The following is a 13512-nucleotide window of genomic DNA, read 5'->3' as shown; positions in this document are numbered from 1 at the left end:
CAGCCCAGAATTGCATTGGCTTTTTTAGCTGCCGCGTCACACTGTTGGCTCATGTCAAGTTTGTGGTCAACCAAGACTCCTAGATCCTTTTCACATGTACTGCTCTCAAGCCAGGTGTCCCCCATCTTGTATTTGTGCCTCTCATTTTTTTTGCCCAAGTGCAATACTTTACATTTCTCCCTGTTAAAATTCATCTTGTTTGTTTTTGCCCAGTTCTCTAATCTGTCAAGGTCGTTTTGAAGTGTGATCCTGTCCTCTGGGGTGTTAGCCACCCCTCCCAGTTCGGTGTCATCTGCAAATTTGATCAGGATGCCCTTGAGTCCATCATCCAAGTCGTTGATAAAGATGTTGAATAAGACCGGGCCCAAGACAGAACCCTGTGGCACCCCACTAGTCACTCTTCTCCAGGATGAAGAGGAACCATTGATGAGCACCTGTCAGGGGTTCAGGAGCAGAGGCACAGGAGAGGGAGGAAACAGAGAGCGAGGGGGAGGAATCCGAAGGTAATATGAGCGACGACAGCGGACCGAGATCTCCGAGTCTTTCCAGTGAGTCGGAAGATTCTTAGAAAGGGGCACCAGTGGTCAGAGCAAGGGGGGCGCCTAGGGGAACACCCCAGGAAGAAGGGACCAGAGGGGGTTCAGAGAGCAGCAGTTGGAAATCGGGACCAGCGTCCCCACCAGAGCGCAGCAGGGGGGAGGAGTCCCAGGTATCGGGATCGGGCGGCTCTCCGCAAGAGGGAGGACAGGAGTCAGGAGTGGCCACACCTCCATCGGGGAGCGAGGAAACGGTCAAGAGGAAGGTTGAAGGCTGCGCGCGCGCGCGCGCCAAGTTCAAATACACAGGAAGGTGGCGCAGTAAGCAGCCCGGATAGAGACCCAGGTCCTAAAGCCCGCCGCAAAGAGGGAGAAGAGTCGGGGGGGTCAGCGTCAGAAGAGTCCAGGAAGGAAGAGACCACGGGGGGTAGAGGGACCCAGAGGAGAAAGGAAAGAAGGAAGAGGTGGAGCAAGGCGAGAGTATTAAGTTGGTGTACAGGGGGCGGAGACTCAGACGGAGCTTCGCCGGTCTAGCTTCTAAGACGTAGAGCTGCGCGCTCCGGCTTTGGAATGGAAACTGTAACTCAATAAAGACTTTTGTACAGTACTGCTGGCTAGCGTGGTCCTCTGTGAGCTGGGACCTGGGAGCGGCTCTGACAGCACCCTTTGGGTTCGGTCAGTCAGCCAGTTACAAATCCACTGAGTGGTAGCATAGTCAAGACCGCATTTTACCAGCTTCTTTACAAGAATATCATGGGGCACCTTGTCAAATGCCTTGTTGAAATCAAGGTAGGCTATATCCACTGCTTTCCCTTCATCTACCAGGCTTGTAATTCTGTCAAAAAACGAGATCAGGTTAGTCTGACATGACTTATTTTTCAGAAATCCATGCTGACTATTGGTGATCACAGCATTCCTTTCTAGGTGCTCACAGACTGTTTGCTTAATGATCTGCTCCAGAATCTTCCCTGGTATTGATGTCAGACTGACTGGGCGGTAATTATTTGGGTCCTCTCTTTTCCCCTTTTTGAAAATAGGGACAACATTTGCCCTCCTCCAATCTGCCGGGACTTCACCTGTTCTCCAGGAATTCTCAAAGATGACTGCCAGTGGTTCTGAGATCACATCTGCCAGTTCTTTTAATACTCTTGGATGCAGTTCATCTGGCCCTGGAGACTTGAATACATCTAAACTAGCCAAGTATTCTTGTACTATCTCCTTAGTTATTCTGGGCTGTGTTTCCTTTGCTGAATCATTTGCTCCAAATTCTTCAGGTCAGGCATTGTTTTCTTTATCGGAGAAGACTGAGGCAAAGAAGGCATTGAGGAGTTCAGCCCTTTCTGTGTCCCCTGTTTGCATTTCACCATCTTCTCCTCTGAGTGACCCCACTGTTTCTTTGTTCTTCCTTTTGCTACGGACATACCCATAAAAGCCTTTTTTGTTGCTTTTAACCTCTCTAGCAAGCCTGAGTTCATTCTGTGCTTTAGCTTTTCTGACTTTGTGTCTACACGTGCTGGCTATTTGTTTGAATTCCTCTTTGGTGGTTTCCCCCCTTTTCCATTTTTTCTACACATCCTTTTTTAATCTTAACTCAGTTAAAAGTTCTTTAGATAGCCACCCTGGCTTCTTTAGGCACCTTCCATGTTTCCGTCTCATTGGTATTGCCTGACGTTGTGCTTTTACTATCTCCCTCTTAACAAACTCCCAGCCATCATGAACTCCCTTTCCTTTTAGTATTACTGTCCATGGGATTTCACCCAGCACTTCCCTAAGTTTTATGAAGTCGGCTTTCTTAAAGTCAAGAAATTGAGTCCTAGTATGCTTGGCTGCTCCTTTCCGCTGTATAGTAAACTTCAGAAGAGCATGATCACTCGTGCCTAATGATCCTTCCACTTCTACCCCACTAACCAGGTCATCAACATTGGTTAGGACCAGATCTAAAATGGCTGTTCCTCTTGTTGCTTCTCCCACTTTCTGGACAATGAAGTTGTCTGCAAGGCCAGTGAGGAATCTGTTTGACCTTATGCTCTTGGCTGAGTTTGACATCCAACAAATATCCGGGTAATTGAAGTCCCCCATTACTACTAACTCCCTTCCTTTTGCATGCTTGGCCATCTGTTCCAGGAAGGCATCATCTATGTCCTCCGTTTGGCTTGGGGATCTATAGTAAACTCCCACAATGAGGTCTCTGTTATTCTTCTCTCCCTTAATTTTGACCCAAATGCTCTCACTTTGGCTTTGAGGTTCTAAATCTTGGATCTCTTCATAGGTATACACATCCCTGACATATAACGCCACTCCTCCTCCTTTCTTGTCTGGTCTGTTTCTCTGAAATAGATTGTATCCCCCCATTATTACATTCCAATCGTGGGACTTATCCCACCAGGTTTCAGTGATGCCTATTATGTCATATTTAGTTTGCTGTACCAAGAGCTCAAGCTCATCTGGTTTATTTCCCATGCTTTGCGCACTAGTGTACAGACATTGAAGTCCATTAATCATTCCCCCGTGTCTCTTATTTAAGGATTTTTTCCTCCCACCACTAGGTCTGCATGCTGTTTGCTCCATTTGGTCTATGACATTTGGATGATCATCTTCATCAATTGATAGACTCCTACCTTCAGGAGCACTTGAGGCTGTTGAGCTGTGAAAATCATACCCACTGTCCCCCTAGAAGATCGAAAACCATTTTGGGATTCAGGAAGGGCATCCTCAGATATAGTTAAAATGTGAAGTTCGTGTTCATAAGTGGTTCAGCTCCTGACTTGCATGGGCACTCAGATCCTAGTATAATGCATTAAATATATCTGGACCGACCTGAACAAGGCAGATGAAACAAAGACCTTACCTAGGTGTCTCGTTGGCTGGAATCCTCTGTGTACACAGTTATATCTACAAAATGTACTACATAGTTGAACTCTTGATCTCAGTTATATTGAATAGCTATTCACAAGACTGTATATATTTTTTCAAGTTCCTCGTGACTGTACTTATATGCTTTGTGCTGGTATTATTTTGAGTCTTATAAAATACACTGAAAGCTCAATACAATTTGTAATACTTTTATTGCATGCTTACAGAGTTGTGTTTGATTGGATTCTATTTACTGTATTTCTTCGTTGTTGGACACTAAAATGAAGGTAAAGCAGTTGTGAGGGGGTAGTATGGTAGTATGAGGGTAAAACTTAAAGCAATTTTTTGTACATTTTGCTTTTCTTGAATTGAATATTAAGGTACACTTCTGAATCCATTGACTCAGTGTGGCTATTCATCACTTTGTAATACTGCTTGTTACTATTCAGTACTATTCTATGTGGGGCTGCCCTTGAGACTGACCCAGAAACTCCAGCGGGTGCAGAATGCTGCAGTGAGACTCCTTACCTGCCATTGGATCACATTCACTGGCGCCCGGTGGAGTACAGGATCAGGTTTAAGGTGCTGGTTTTAACCTTTAAAGCCCTATATGGCCTAGGACCCTCGTACCTACGGGACCGCCTCTCCTGGTATGTTCCACGGATGACCTTACGGTCTTCAAACAAAAACATCTTGGAGGTCCCGGGCCACAGGGAGGTTAGGCTGGCCCCAACCAGAGCCAGGGCTTTCTCAGCTGCAGCTCCAATCTGGTGGAAAGCTCTGTCACAAGAGACTAGGGCCCTGCAGGACTTGAAATCTTTCCGCAGGGCCTGCAAGACAGAGCTGTTCCACCAGGCCTTTGGCCAGGGCACAGCCTGACCCCCTCCTTTGGTAATCCTCACAGAACTCTAGCCCAAAGGTTGCTATTAATTTGATTTTGAATTGATTTCAGAATGAATTGATTTTAGAATGCTGTGTTACTTTTATTGTTGTTAGCTGCTCTGAGCCCGGCTTCGGCTGGGGAGGGCGGGATATAAATAAAATTTTATTATTATTATTATATTGCTTGGGTCCAAAACTATTGAATTAACCTTATGAACTGGTTATGTTTACAAATTATAACCAGCTGTTCTAGATGGCCTGGAATTTATTTATTTATTTAAAAAGACCCTGCTCTTTAGTTAGATACTTGCCTTCATTATAAGCTGTATAACTGGAGGCGGAAATACTTGTAAAAGATCTTTAAATTTTTGCTATAAAAAAAGAAACCGTGTTTATCACTCCATCTAGAACTTTAAGCAACTGATTAAGCAAATCAGTGGATTTGTGGCCCAAAGTATACAGGAACCAGTGAAAAGCCGAGACAAGTGCTGAATGTGTGCAGTGAGCATCTCAAGAAGTAGCAAGAGACATTCATTTCAGCTCTACATAGAAATGTGCATGTGCAGTGCATTGCTGAGCAAAATATGACTTTATTTCTTGGTTTCTCTCCTGCATGTGTGTATGTGTGAGAGTGTGTGTTTCTGTGGTGTGTGAGTGTGTGTGGAGGGGGAAACGGCACATTCCTCATATAACAATATAGCATGCTAACTATTAGTTAATAGACACTTTGAAGCTTCAGAGGTTTCAGAAAAGTGCTGGGTCTCTGAACTGTGTCTTCTGCATTCCACTTCTCAGACCACAGGTATGAATGTGGTGGTCAGAAAAGGACAGGAGCTGTGTGGAAGATGGGCTAAAAGGATGTTATTTCTCTCCTCCCAGTTATTTTTCTCATCCTTGACTATTCTGGAGACTTTAGGTTTGGATTCATTTGATTCTGGATAAGCATGCTAACCTAACTTGTGTGTGACAGAAATATGGACGGACAAGTTAGAAAGTGTTAACCTCTCCCAACACCACCCCCAATTTCTGAGTGTTGCATCCTGCAATTTGGGGAGGTAAAATAAAGCCATTCTTCTCTCTAGGTGTCCTGTCTACCAGTCAGCCTTGGGGTCCTCTTGATGTACATATAGCCCACTGTTCAATATTCTTCCTCTCTGAGGTGATGTTGGGCTTCTGCCTCCTTACTGTTCTTTAAAATTTCAACATTAATGCTGAGGTTCCCTAAGGGAACATTTCAGCAGTTTGTGGTTGTCATGACAACCATGGCCCTGACTCAGTTAATACTAGACCTGTCAGGACATGAGTTTTAGAAAAAGTCTCAGTGGCTCACTGTGGCCAATTTGCGCCACACTTTGCAGATTGGACTACAGATAAATTGTTGTGTCTGTGGATGGGCCTAAAATTTCTGCTTGTCTTGTTGTGATGCATATCTTTCAGTTTGTTTAGCCTGAGAATATGGGCAGGAACTTTGAGGCCAGCCACATGTAAACTTGACCTTTCCCACTCTTGCTCACTAAAACTTTCAGGAAGGAATTGAGTAAATGTGTAGAGGGGGTGAAAAATGTGAAACCACTGCTAGAAAGAACCCTCCTAAGATCCCTCTACCACCTGGACCAGTTTCCATCCTCTTTTGGGGGGGCAAGGCACTTGAGTGGGTGGTGACCCACCTCTAGGTGGTTTGGATTATACAGATTATCTAGATGCATTTGTCAGATTTAGGACTGAAATTGCTTTGGTAGAACTATGGTTGGAACTGGACAGGAGAACTGCAAACCCGCTTCTGTCAGACCTCTTGGTGGCTTTTTATACCATTGACTGGTATACATCTGCTGGATTGGATCCCTGGATGGCACAGTTCTGTGCTGGTTTTGGTCCTACCTGGTGAACAGGTTCCAGAAATGCTGCAATAGTCTAGATGTAGACTAAGAAACTGGGAGTTAATACAGGCAAGACAGGCATGCTGTTGGTCAGGAGGTGAGTTTGTGGTGGGAAAGGAAAGTTGAAAAGCCTTAAGTGCATGTGGAACAATATTCATGGCCTTTTGAACATACATAACATATGCAGTTTAAGATCAACCTCCCTTTTTTCAAAATTTTATTAAAAGTGCTTTCTTTTTACAGCTTAATCCACACTATCCAGATGGTAGTAATGGGGAAAAGGCTTTGGTAAGTGCAACTGCTTCTTTAAATAAAATGTGGTGAAATGCTCCCTTACATAATCTGATCTAATTAGAAAGAAAGTGCCTGTGACATTTAGGTTGTAGAAACAAACTGTGTACAATATCGACAAGAAATATATTTCTGTTACAGAGTTGGGAGCTTAAAAATCCTATGTTGATGTGACTTTTGCTTTCTATTTATTCATTTATTTTAAAACCTGGCAACAACTTTTCCTGACAAAAAGTTCTCCAAGCAACTGGCAATAATTATGGCTTTCCAAAATAAACAGACCAAACAAAATTTACAATGTATCATGAGTTGGCTTAAAAACAAATGCCACAATATGCTTTAATTCTATTAATGTTTGTTTTTTAGTTATTGTTCCCCCGTGTTTTTAGCTGCTCATATTTTATCAGTAAGCTGTCTTTAGACCCTGTCAGGGAAAAAGGTGGGATATAAATAAATATATAGCAACAACATGACTCTAAAAATATATAGAGGGTGTTAGGCTGGTACAGTTGAAGAGGGAATTATGGACTTGGGAAGCCATGATAGCAGAGGTGCTAATCTGGATGTTGCTGGGCATCGTCCCATCATCTTTGACCATTGGCCATGCTGGCTGGTGCTGTTGATGTGAGAGACCCCCAAATAAGTGTGGTAATTATACTTTACAGAGTTGTGCAGAAGTTGTTTTTCACAGTTCTCTTTTTCCCATAGAAAAACCACACAAGGTTTAAAAATAGCATATCACTTTACTTGCTGTGCTTGCTCTTGTCAGATTGAATATACAAGAGAGGCATGTAATACGTTACTAAAATATATTTACATGACTTTGTATCGGATTGACTAATATTTACAGACTGGCTCTTAGGAGGCAGCCTCATAACACAACACACATTCTGCTCTCACAGTTAAAACTCTAAGTTGATAACTGAACTATACAGTATACAGTATATATGACATCACAAGATTGTACACTACAGCATTAACCCTTTGCATAGTTTTTTGGATGCACCATTTCCACAATAAGCCACAGGTTATCATCATTGCATTATAGAGAGGGCCCTACTTCTGAGCTCAGTATAGACCTGGCACAAAGAAGAGTTTGGATTTGATATCCCGCCTTTCACTCCCCTTCAGGAGTCTCAAAGCGGCTCACATTCTCCTTTCCCTTCCTCCCCCACAACAAACACTCTGTGAGGTGAGTGGGGCTGAGAGACTTCACAGAAGTGTGACTGGCCCAAGGTCACCCAGCAGCTGCAGGTGGAGGAGCGGAGACGCGAACCCGGTTACCCAGATTACATGACTACCGCTCTTAACCACTACACCACACTGGCACAAAAGAGAATCAAGAAAGCCTGAGACTTTTTTTTTTACCTTTTAAGGCTATGAATTATTTTCATTACCCTATAGCAGGGGTCAGCAACCTTTTTCAGAAGGGGGTCGGTCCACTGTCCCTCAGACCTTGTGGGGGGCCAGACTATATTTTGAAGAAAAAATAATGAATGAATTCCTATGCTCCACAAATGACCCAGAGATGCATTTTAAATAAAAGCGCACACTGTGTTTAAATAAAAACACTGTGTTTAAGCTGGAGACATATTATATTTTTTTAAAAAATAATATTTATTAGTAGTTTTCAGAATTATAAGAAGAAAAAAACATTAAAAAACAACACTATAATAGACAAGAAAGAAAGAAAAAACACAAAAACCAATACAAGAATACAACAAAAAGGAAAAAAGAAAACAACAAAAATCCCAGATTACATATCTACAACTTCCATTTGCTTGTTTCATTGACTTCCTCACACCTCCCTTTTTGTATTCTAGTTTAATTAGTTATTTCAGCAAATTATTTCCATCTTTCTCAATTTTTGTTAAAAAAATTATCCTAACCTAATTTAATCTAATAGTTAACTCAACCAATCCTTTCCATCTTTCCCCATATTCTATTATTCACATTACCTTAATTAATTTAACCTTATCTTACCCTAAAACACCTTAAAGCTTGAATCTTAGTTATCAAATATACATTACTCCTGTTATCATTTCTGCTAAAGTCATATAGTTTCATTCCAAATTTTCCCCTAATATTCATTAATTTTTAACCAATTCCCCAAATAGAAAAAATTCTTTATAGATTTTCTTCCAATCTTCATCCAACGTCCCTTCTTCCTGGACTCGGATCGTGTCAGTCCTTACTGTCCATTCCATCTAGTCCATCAACCTGGAAGCCTTATGTCCGAGGCCCTTAAGTCTCTTCCATGTCCCTTCTGCAATTCTTCTTCTTCTTGTTTATACTTGCCCTTTTCCTTGTCTTTTGTTGGTCTCTTTCTTAGTTTCTTTCCTTTCTCATTGAGGGGTAGGCCTCTGGGGGGTTCCAAGCCAAAATTGTCTCCATCTCCCTTCATCAAACCCGCCCATTCCCCACAGTCCCACTCCCCACAATCCTCAATATAGTCCAAAAAGTATTTAAAAGCATATTCACACAAGTCCCCCACATGATAGCCTGTGGTAAATTGTAAAACCTGGTGTAATTAGCATACAGAGAGAGGTGTGTGCTATATTTAATTGGGGGCAGTTAGTGGGGTGAGTCCACTGTTTGTGCAGACTTCAAAAGAGGAAAGAGAGAGAGAGAGATTTGGCCCCTAGAGCTCTGTTAACGCTGTATGGGATTGCTGGTTTTGTAAGCCGCTGCTAAAGTTGTTTTAACACAGAGACACCAGATTATGCTTGATTTAGCAGATGTTTCTAGAACTCTGGTGGTTGTTAAATTTAATTTTAAGTTCAGTTAGTACTGCAGCTTAATGGTCTTCATGGAGGGAAATAACATTAGGACTGCAACTATGCTTTCAGAGGCAGTTTTTCCAAAGAATGAGCCTATAAAGTCTGGGGCACTCGTGCTTATGCAGAGAAACAGTGCAGGAGTGTACTGTTGCAGATTTCTGGTGGAGCAGAATAATCTTGAATGTCTCTCTAAGTTTAAAACAAAAGATCAATGCATGTAGAAAAGTAGTAAGATGAGCCTTGGGGTCTCTTCTAACCCTACGATTCTGTCATTCTAAGTAAGGAAAAATACTCGGTTAAAATTCTTCATCCAGACATGCTGTTTTTCTGTATGCAGGTAGCTTTGAGTTTATTAAAAAAAACTTGGGAGAGAATTTGAGTTTAGAATCCTCCTCCAGGGCATATATACAGTCCCAAGAAAGGCTATACCACACCACATGATATTCATAGTCACAATACCTAGCTAGGACCTGTATTCACAGTAGTGGCTTCCTGGTTGAGCTTATGCCACATCTCAACAGCTAAATGTGCAGTGTAGGACTGCTATGTACTAGAACAAGAGGCAGGTAGTGTCCTAGAATGCAACAACCTGATTGGCCTGCAGGAGCAGCCCAATCAGGCTCCAGGAGGGAAACATAATCAACCAATTAGATGGTACTCATTGTGTAAATAATGTATGTAAAGCCTGAGGTTCGGGGGGGGGGGGATTTGCTCACTGTTCCTATGAGCTGAAATAAAGAACATGAAATTACTACTCAACTGAGTATATTTCAAGGACTGATATAAATGGAGCACATATCATGGACAAGCTGTTTTGCAAAGTTGACTGCCCTTGTTGGTGGGGACAAAAAAACACAGCCTTTCCTGATGCTCGATGCCTCCTCTCTGTCCTTTGTCTTTCATCTTTGTACTCCTTTAAAGCCAGCGCTTTGATGCTGTATTCCTCTGCCAAACACCCAGCAGCCCTGACGGAACTCACCATTGAGCAATAACATGTTCTGTCCTAGGGACTTTTTGTTGGCCTCTGACCTATTTGTGTGAAAAGGCAGCTTGCATCCCAGCATCCTTGAGGCAGGTTGGTCCTTCTGTTTTGAATATGAGAAAAGAAGCTAGTAACCCTACAATTTCGCTCTAGTAACCCTACCCTCTTCACCTTGCAAAGAAAAAATATATTATTCTTGCAGAACTAACAATAGGATGCTGTGTAAACCAAAGTGTCCTTGTTCTTCATCCGCAGAGAGACAGCGAACTTCTCATTTCAAAGAAGAAACGACATGCTGGGGAAAAAATTATGTATACGCTGGTGTCTGTGCCACATGGAAATGATATTGCCTCTCTTTTTGAACTGGATGCTACCACCCTTCAGCGAGCTGACTGCCTGGTTCCAAGGTAGTGTTGCATGTGTATCTGTGGGCTTGCCAGCTGAAAAGTCAGCAGTTCAAATCTGCGTGATGGGGTGAGCTTCTGTTGCTCTTTCCAGCTTCTGCCAACCTAGCAGTTCAAAAGCACACCAGTGCAAGTAGATAAATCATGTTTCTGTGCACTTTGGTACTCATTACTATGTCCCATTGTGCCAGAAGTGGTTTAGTCCTGCTGGCCACATGACCAGGAAAGCTATCTGTGGACAAACATTGGCTCCCTTGGCCTGAAAAGGGGGATGAGCGCCGCAACCCCATAGTCGCCTTTGACTGGACTTAACCATCCAGGGGTGCTTTACATATGTGTGTGTGTGTGTGTGTGTGTACATGTACGTGTACCCAGTGCTTTTTGGGGGGGGAAGGTGCCGGAACTCATGATGAAGTGTGGAGGAGGAGAGAGCCTGTGCCGGTCTATAATAAGGGGGCATTGCAGCAACCCAATTTCAGGGGGTTATTTTAAGCTTGGAAGAAAGGTCAGGTAGTGCTTGGGAGAGAGGCAGAGGTTGCCTTCCATGTACCTGCTTAGCCGGTGTCTCCAGCCTATCTCTCTCTCTCTCTCTGGGGGTGAGTGATTATGTGTGTGAAGACTGCAAAGCCATATGACCCTGCAGAGCAATAGTGCTTCCGAAGGGAGCATGCTAGGCTAGCCTTCCTCCACCTCCTTCCTTTACTTGCCTCTTTGTGATGAAGGTAGCTGGTGCTGGCTAGGAAATCAGGGGAAGAAGAGGGGTAGGCTAGTGCTCCACATTTCCTTCTTCCTTCCTCTTGTTAATCTGAGCATAAAGCCTCCAACCACAGGTGGAGACCAGGGCTGGACCCATTGTTAGCTGATTCCTTCCCAGTGGATTTGAAAACAACATTTGATGCTCCAATGATTTTACATTTATTCCTTGAGAGCTGTTGTTTTACTTTGTTTAGAAATTCTTATGTGCGACTGAGACACCTGTGCACCAACACATGGGTCACCAGTACCAGTATCCCAATAGACAAAGACGAAGAAAGGCCTGTGATGTTAAAGGTAAATACCAACAGTCAACATAACTTAAGCAAAGAAAGCTGCTTTCTCACGTTAAATTTTGGTTGTTCTTCCCCTGCCAATATTACAGATTGGGACCTGCCAAACGAAAGAAGACAAGGAAGCATTTGCTATTGTGTCTGTTCCTCTGTCTGAGGTTAGAGATTTGGATTTTGCTAATGATGCCAACAAGGTTTTAGCATCCACAGTTAAAAAGTTGGAGAATGGCTCTGTAACTCAAAATGAAAGGAGGTCAGTGATCCTTTCTTACCTTTTGCCTCCCTCCCTGACCTAAAGATACCAAGCAAATGCCTACAGCTAATACAGGCTTTCACAAGAGACGACTAAACCAGATGTTGGAAATAATTGATCAGTTCAGCATTATTATGCTACAGCAGCTGTGAGGCATCTGTGGCCCTCCAAGTGCTGCTGGAGTCATAAGATCACAGAATTATAGAGTTGGAAGGGACACCAAGGGTCATCTAGTCCAGCCCCTGCACTGCAGGAATCCTGCTTACAGCTGTCCCTGAGTGGGCTCTGACCACCAACCTTCTGGTTAACAGTCTGATGCATTAACCCATTGCAGCATAGGAGAATGCCATTACCTCCAGACCACATGGCCCAATGGGCAGGAAAGAGAAGAGTTGCAGCCCAACAATATATGGAGGGCCACAGATTCCCCATCCCTGTGCTCTTTCAGCCCTGGAGCCTATTTATGCTTTCAAAAATGTGTATGTATTGAACACAAGGAGGATTAGGGAAAGTGTATCAACCCCATGCCCCACTTTCAGGCTCAAAAGACTTCTGTGCATTGACTTCCTTATGTGCATACAATGTGTCAATAATGTATTCCCTTGGCTTCTGATAGTGCAAGAGTTGTGGAAAATTGTGTTTTTCTTAGGTGTGAAGGTCTGCAGATTTGTGGAGTCAGAGGATTGTATGTACTGTAATGCTGGAACAATGGGTTTCCTGTCCTCCCCTTGCATGCCCCCCAGATCTGCTCCAGAGGGCCTCTCAAACCTTAGAGCTGATTTTGAGGGTGTGTGGCTGGTGGGGTAGGGTTTGAGGGGACAGGAGAGGAAGAGGTAATTCTGCTATGTGCAAAAAAAAAAAAAAAGTCTGCTGGTGAACCAGCATGCTAGAGACAACCCCATATATTTTTGTCAGTAATAATTATAACAAACAAGGAAAATACCTGTCACAAGGTGGATGTTTGTGGAGGTTGTGGTTATGTGAAAAATATCATTATTCATTATTATCTATATTATCTACATCATTATCCTTTTATATATAAAAGACAGGTGTCTTGTCGTCTGGGCAGCCCAGGACCTCTAGACACACTGCCCAAGCTTGTGCCCCAGGGAGGTCACTGCTAACACAGCGGTTTGACTTCATCCCCAGAGGCACATTCCATTGTGTTTTGAGACAGATGGATGCCAACAATCTATACCTATTTGAGTTATCTTGTGCTTCTGTAGCCCAAACCTCACTACTGTGGGACAAGAGAAAAGTATTAGCAAATCCCAAGTAGAAAAAAACGGCAGGGGGCTAAAAACTGGAATTGTGTTTGAGTAACCCTCAAAACAGTTCCATAATAATTGAACGGCATGGAAATTTGAAATGGGTGGGAGTCAGGAATAGAATAGTCTGGCTAGAACAAGGCGATTCGGACAACGCCCATACACCCGTTAGAAAGAACCATTTCATTGTCTTGATAGGTCACTTCTTACATTATACAGAGAAGCTGTTTGTTGTTGTCGTTGGGGACTTAAGAGAAAGTTGCCCATAGATACCAATGAAGAAATGAAATAAGTTGATGTTACTGAGCCCCGCTCCCACCCCCAGCCCCCAGAACCCAAT

General features: G+C 43.2%; 1 protein-coding gene across 7 annotated transcripts in view; it reads left to right on the top strand.

The window, feature by feature from the left end:
• ITPR2 (inositol 1,4,5-trisphosphate receptor type 2) overlaps positions 1 to 13512 on the top strand; it is a 330950-nt gene that overhangs the window by 91666 nt on the left and 225772 nt on the right. For 4 of the 7 annotated variants that reach the window (XM_083464132.1, XM_083464131.1, XM_083464128.1 and 1 more), the window contains 4 exons: positions 6392 to 6436; positions 10454 to 10608; positions 11556 to 11655; positions 11744 to 11904. In XM_083464132.1, coding sequence (XP_083320258.1) covers positions 6392 to 6436; positions 10454 to 10608; positions 11556 to 11655; positions 11744 to 11904 — 461 coding nt within the window. The remainder of the gene's footprint in view (positions 1 to 6391; positions 6437 to 10453; positions 10609 to 11555; positions 11656 to 11743; positions 11905 to 13512) is intronic. The other 3 variants (XM_083464129.1, XM_083464130.1, XM_083464134.1) reach the window with 3 other exon arrangements.

Source organism: Podarcis liolepis (assembly GCF_965112155.1).
Source record: "Podarcis liolepis genome assembly, chromosome: 10".
NCBI lineage: Eukaryota > Metazoa > Chordata > Lepidosauria > Squamata > Lacertidae > Podarcis > Podarcis liolepis.
This window is presented reverse-complemented; position numbering and strand designations above follow the sequence as displayed.